A 6,934-nucleotide genomic window follows, 5' to 3' on the forward strand; every position below is an offset into this window, starting at 1 on the left:
CAGTCACTTATCAAAATATCAAGATTTTGACCTTGTGATTTTCCCCTGGCAAGGAGCTCTGCATTCTAAGCCAGGAGCTGACCCTGATCAGAGCTCCAAGATAAATAGCCAAGAAAATTCTCATAAGCTGTTTCATCTGCTCAGTATAGGTAAACAGAAAGCCATGCAGCAAAAGAAGCAGTAGCTTGTCAGGAGGGGAGCCCCAAGATGAGGGCTAGGACTACAACAAAACATGGTCCTTTCTGCATTGGACCTGTTACCTTCTCACGAGTTGCTTCCTAGCTGATCCCTGGAAAGCCCCGTAACTCTGGGATTGCCAAGTGATGCACAAGCCTCTGCCCAGAGCAGAAGTGCTACAGGAAAAGCACCACCACCCTCCTCCTTCCGTGGGCCCCTGGGTAATACAGTCTACAGCCAAGAGGGCTGCTCTTAGGACTTGCTCCCTGGAGAGCATCCCACCGAAAAATCTGTTTACCCCGGCTTCCTGCTGGACAGGAAAGCAGGACAGAGCCCCTGAGGCAAGGCAGAGGCTGCTGCTGTGAGGGGAGGGAAGAGGGAGCAGAGGCAGGCGTGGTACCACGTGTGGTGGGACAGACACCGCCGGCGGGGTCAGCCACGAGCTCTCTCCCTCTGGCAGCCGCCCTGCTCGCTGAAAGCACAGCAGCTCGGCCCGCTGCCGTCCCGGCATCCAAAACACAGGGCACACTGGCCACCGAGAGGCTGCTGCGGCTTGGCGTCCTCCTGCTGCCTCGCAGCAGGTGGGTTGCTGGACGAACAGGGCTGCCAGGCGAGAGCAAACGGGGTCAAAGCAGGGTCCTGCATGCTGAGCCCACCCCAAGCGTCAGCTCTGGGGTCACCTGCAGAATGCAGTGGGGTCTGTGAATATCCTGTGTTTCTTCCCACATGTAATATGATGTTTTATGCCCATGGTTAAACTTTGCAGGAGCCCTTGTCCTAACGAAGTTTCCTTTCTCCTGCAGGAGCTACAACGATAGCTGTTTCCTGGATTCTCCCCTCTATCCAGAATTAGCAGATGTCCAGTGGTATGGGCAGGAAAAAGCCAAGCCTGGGACTCTAGTGTGAACCCCTGACCTCAAGTGAATCACATCAATGCCATTCTGAGATCACCTCACTGCCTCTCATTTGCCTTACCCAGATGCACTGTCACCCAGCACCAGCTTCAACTCTAAGCACTTTTCTCACGATGCAATTCAAGACAACATTTACAGAACACTGGCCCCGAGACATCCACCACCGCGACGGCCGCGGCGCATCCCACTGCCAGACGGGTGCGTGCCCCTCCCACAGCCCACGGGGCAGCGGGTGCAGATGAGCAGCCACCTTAACAGTCAGCCAGCAATTTCAAAATCGATTTTCCTTTGAAACGATGGAAGCCCTTCAAGGCTTACAGCCAATCTTACTGTTGTGCAGCAAGTAACAGCAGTAAGATTTCCATGACCTGCGATCTGAAGCCAACAGAGAATTGGTTTAAAGGGGGGAGGGAAGGGGGTAAAAATGGGACAGAGGCTGAGAAATAATCCTGAAAGTGCATTTGTTACGAAACAGTAAAATCCCGTCACTTCAAAGATGTGTCAGAGCCTCACCATCAGATCTGTGCCGCCAAAGATCACCATACCAACGTCGGCAGGATGAGTTTGCTCAGCAAGTTCTAGCTACAAAACATCTCTCTCATTTAACTCAATGGCAGACACGACCACCTCCTGTAAAACAGCATTTCCTTCTTTGCTTTGAGCCCACCTACACCCAAGTAAAATAACCCAATGTGCTGAAGACACTGGAGGTCTGGGCTGGTATCACGGCATCGCTGTCTACAAGCTACTATTAAACTGGACAAACAAGGTTTACAAAGGCATTATCTAAAGCAGAGGCAAGTACTGCTACTCACAGCATCTCTGTGGCTGGCAGAGGTTGCACACCAATACATAGAGGTTGGGGTTGTGTTGGTTGGTTTTTAATACTCTGATGAAGATAAAAATCGCCAAAAAACCTTTCTACAAACAGATAAAGCCAATAAATTCTAATCAATTTCTGCACAAAGCATTAAGGTGAAATCAAAGGGAAAGCACATCGCAATCTAATTGACAGGTGAAGCTGCTTTAACATATCTGTTCCACTCATCTTCCCTTCGTTAGCACCAGTGTAGCAAAGGGCTTGTCACCGGCGTAAGCTGTGTGGGAGAACCGGTCTGTCAGGAAACAGGAAGGCTCCACAGCGGGGTTGAACAACCAGCAGATGAGGCAAGTTTTCCCATTGCAAGAAACGACCACAAGAAGGAGAAGCAACTCAAGCAGGTGTTGGACACAAGTGAGAGCTGCCTGCTGATACCAAAAGGAATCGTACGAGAGAGTCATGGAAGGAGCTGCAAGTTTACACATACCTTTGAGCAATGCTTTATACATGTCAAGCCATGGAACTTTAAAAGGCCTCAAAGACACTTTTGTAACGAACAAGTGCACAATCTAGGTGGATGTTGAAGCTGGCACATCTAGTCCTCACTGCGGTGCTATGCTGTTTTTATTGCCACTAGATGGGGGGAGGTACTCGGCCTTCCCCCGTTTGTGCGTGCAAACGATGATTTCCTATGGGAAAGGCATTAAAAGAAACGGCTGGAGGGGGTTACTTTGTGAAAAGCAGAAACTGAAGTTAGCTTTAGTTTAAGAAAAAAAAAAAAAGGAAAAAAGTGCGAGTGTGTGTGCGTGTGTGTGTGTTCCAGGAATAACAATAGCGTCTACCAGACAAAGTAGGGCGAAACGTTTAAAATTAAACACCACAACTTGGGGGGCTGCCACACCTTTTGGTATTAAGATTGCTGGAAAACTGCATTCCAGGCTTTAAAAGAGAATGGGTTCTGCATAATTCGGCTTGGAAAGATGATGGGGTTTCTAAAAACTAATGCAAGCGCCTCCTGCAAATACCTTTTTGCAGCACATACTGGGTGTTTGCTCCGGTTCTCCACGCTTGCCTGCTGTGTTCACACGTGAAGCATAAATGAATTATCCCTCTGGGAAGAGGGAAAAAAAAAAAAAAAAAAAAAAGCAGCATACTTTTTTACATTGGGGAGGGGGTTTTAAACGCCCTCCACCAAGGATCACGGCAGGAGCACAACCCCCTGCGGCAGTCACCGGAGCCTCGTCACAGAGTGCTGGAAGGACCGACAGCAGTGAGACTGCACCCCTGATCTGGATGTGCACAATGTGGTTCTCACCATCTCTTTGTGCTTTGGGGTCTTTAACATGGGAATTATTTCAAGCTCCTAATTGGATTTTTAGCTGGATAAGAGATAGCACTGATTAGTGACATTTACTGATAAGATTCAGTAGCTAAAGTGAAAGGATTAAATAAGGCCCAAATTAAGCAGCAGCAAGTAATTTAGCCCACGGATTTTTAGGGGCTCTGAGCAACTGTCTGTTTTCTTTTTAATTTCCCTGGTAAGTGGTTTTGGGTTGTTTTTTTTTTCCGTGTACCTTCTTTTAATTAAAAAGAATTCAACAACAGCGGCACTATGAGGCCTCTGGGCACTACAGGAAGAAACATTAATTCCTCCAAGACCAGATCTGCAGTTTTGCAGCAAAGATTAAAAGGTGGCAGCCCTGAAATTAGGAAAAAAAAAAAAAAAAAAAATAAATGGTTAGCCTGAATTGCAAACAGGCTGGAGTAGAGAAAAAGCTTTCTAGAAATGGATTGAGTTTTGCTTTGTGTTCTGCTTTTCTGTTTTGCAATCAAGGCACACGTGAGCAGCCAGTCTGGTAGTAAAGACAGATTAAGTAAAACAGGTTTTACTGTTTAGCTCAATTCAATTAAACACAAATGTACATAAAATGTTAATCATATGAGATTAACATATTTAAGTATAACGCGGAGGGGTATATACATAGCTATTATATACAAGCACTTGACTACCAACTTAACCCCTCCTTTACTTTTTTATTTTTCAAGGCTCCATCTGACATAAAGCCACAATTGCGTTCTTAGTCTACATGTCTGACGCTCCCTCTGTTTAGCCAGGAGCCAGGTGTACGGTCCATGCACCGGGCTGTGCTGGGAGGCAGGGTTTATTTTTAAATGATATTATATGCAGTTGAGTGTTGAAAATGTTGAAACAGTCCAATTTGTTTTCACTCTGTATTAGTTTTAGTTTCAGGCATAGCCGATCCCCATTCAGGTGCTATCAGATGACCAGTTACTGCTTAGTTAACTAGATGTAAAGTTTTACATATATATTAATGTCAATAGTTTTATTACAAGTTGTGTAAAATGGACTCTCTAGTTTAAAAAAACAAAAAAAAAAGGAAGAAAAAAAATTAGGTCTCTCCTGAAATTGACTTTAGAGCATGGAAGATGATTTTACTGGATTCTGTTCAACTGTAATCAAGGAAAAAAATATGTATGTTGTAGAAAAAGTTGCAGAATTAAAAAAGATCTGCTTTTAATTTATTCTTTTTGTATTAAGAATTTGTATAGTTACCTTTACATTTTGCAAAACGGTGTTGTCAACACTTCCTTATTAAAGCATTTTCAAAATGAAACCTCGCAGTGGTGCTTCCAGGAGGGCGCAGGGCCTGGGGCGTCATTACTGTGGTGAGGCGCTGGGTCCAGATGTGCGCACAGCTGGCCAGAGGTGCCGGGAGGGAGGGAGCCATGCCGGCACCGTCAGGGGACCCAACCACAGGAAACACTGGGCATTCCCCCCAAAAAGCCCCGTCCTTCAGAGATCCCTCAGGATTCAGCACTCACGCTCAGCAGATCCCGGCTCGCTCCAGCACCGGGCAGGGAGGGACCGCGTGGGTGACGTCCCACCGCGGCAGGAAACGGTCATGAAAACGGTAGTGACCTCTAACCCACGGACCTTGAAATAACTACAATTAGCTTACGCGAATTGGACACCGAGGAGCTACCGGGTGGCAGCAGCCCAGCCCCGCAGGGTTTAGGGATGCCACCGAGCGTCTCCGTCTCCCCTCCACGGGCAGGGGTGACCCCTGCAGCCGCCCAGCGCCCCCTCCACAGTGGCGGCAGTTTCGAGCAGCCACACTCTCTCCACCTGGGACCTGCCCGCACTTCTCGGTGCCCAGCATAGTGGCTTCCCGTCCTTTCCGTTTGTTGCCACTGTCCGGGGAGCTCTTTCCACCCCAGCATCTCTTGTATCATCCACCCGGTCCCCCCCGCCCCCCGGGGAGCCGCCTGTGAAGCCACCCCAGAGCCAGGAGGCCACCAGCATCACTGCCTGGGGGACAGCCTGGTGTAAGAAATCCCCAAAAGGCTTTGGGATGGGACAAAACAACAATTATATTGGTCAGATATCCCCCAAACTCTAGGACTTGGGCTCAGATTTATCACTGGGGGCTCCGACACTGCCCCAGGCACCTCCTCAAGCTCTACAACACGTCAGGAGCAGTTTTCACAACAGCCTGCTCCAGATCTGATACCAGCACCGACACCCTTGCGCCAGCCCTCTTAGAGGGCACCGGGCCGTGCCCTCATTCCCCAGGTTCAGGAGCCAGGACACTCCCCTGCCTGAGAAGTGAAGCCATTTACATCTACCAGGGTAATTCTTTGGGCAAGGCTGATCTGTAATAAGGGAATTCTATGGCAGTGAGCAGGAGAGGAACGCAGCTCCTCCATCAAAATAAACTGACCCCACATACATCTACCCCAGGAGCCTTTCCAGCAGTATAGACAAATAGCAAGAAATTAAAAGCATTTAAGTACCTTTGGGCATGATAACACCGACACAAAGCAGGTATCACAGGCTCTGAGAGGACCACCTCACACAGCCCCTTCCACCGCCAGGCCAGGGAAGGGGTCAGGGGCTGCAACAAACGACCAGGGAAACCGAAGTCCAAAAAACACTCCAGACGTTACTACAGTGAACGCATGACTTCATCCTAAGGCTACAAGTCTTTGGATTCCGTGGAGTTATTTCTGCCTAACGCAAGAATTATCAGAAATAAACATCTGGAGAAGCCCAGAGGGAAAAGTCTAAATCACTAAACTGAAACATAACCTCCCCACAAAAACTGTCAAGCAGCGTGACAGCTGTGCCACACCCACTCGTCCCTAAACTGGACTCGGGTGGATTTCGGATTTTTTTTTTTTGGCTAAAAGGCATTATTAACTATTTGATCATGGTCTGGTAGCTGTAATTTGGGGACATCCAGCTGCAAAGAGCCTCAAACCCCCGATGAGAAGCAGCTGCCGTAACAGTGTCCCCCCGCCTCGCGATCCCCCCGAGGACCGAAGCCGGCGCTCACGTGCCGGACAGCTGGAAGCTCTTACACAGATATGCCGTGAGAAAGTGCTGCTCGGTTCCTCGGCTCCCCGTGCAGCGCCATTCCACGAATTGCAAGGGGATAAAGTTCTTCCGTCATGGGATTCGTGCAGGCAAGGGGCTGTATTTCAGGGACTGTCAGCAAGGAGGCACATAGCTTAAATTACATTCTTTAAAACCTGATCAGACTACAACATTCCAACCTCAAGTTCACATCCTTACAGGAAGCACATCCCCACTCAAACCAGTACTCAGGGTACCATTAAATTCGCCTCAATAATTAGGTCTAAAGCAGGAGGGAAAAAAATCTATCTAATACTATTACAGATGCCCTGAAGACTCCAGCTCCCCCTAAAGCAGACATTACTATGCTCCTGAAGCCATTCCCTGGCTACTCACTTGCATCACTTTCCAGGGAAATTATAGCTCTTCTGAACGAGGGACAATATTGTTCAGAGTTCAAAACCAGAGTCAGGACTAAGATTTAGAAACAGCTCAGGAAATCATCTCGGTGGGGAGAGGGATAAAGTTGCGGTGTTATAAATAAATGTTTCCTGTTGTAATAACGGTTCCAAAGAATATCTCTATAAAGCACTGCAAAAAAAATCAGCAGACACCACTGTTAACGAAACTCTTCCGTGCTCTTGA

General features: G+C 48.0%; 1 protein-coding gene across 6 annotated transcripts in view; it reads left to right on the top strand.

Moving 5' to 3' along the window:
- The window catches only part of FRMD4A (FERM domain containing 4A), a 379,560-nt gene extending 374,994 nt beyond the window's left edge, over positions 1-4,566 (top strand). For 5 of the 6 annotated variants that reach the window (XM_074903460.1, XM_074903462.1, XM_074903464.1 and 2 more), the window contains one exon: positions 981-4,566. In XM_074903460.1, coding sequence (XP_074759561.1) covers positions 981-1,083 — 103 coding nt within the window. In that variant the 3' untranslated portion in view covers positions 1,084-4,566. The remainder of the gene's footprint in view (positions 1-980) is intronic. The other variant, XM_074903459.1, reaches the window with a different exon arrangement.
- Positions 4,567-6,934: the final 2,368 nt, after the last annotated feature.

Source organism: Athene noctua, chromosome 3 (genome assembly GCF_965140245.1).
Source record: "Athene noctua chromosome 3, bAthNoc1.hap1.1, whole genome shotgun sequence".
Classification (NCBI taxonomy): Eukaryota; Metazoa; Chordata; class Aves; order Strigiformes; family Strigidae; genus Athene; species Athene noctua.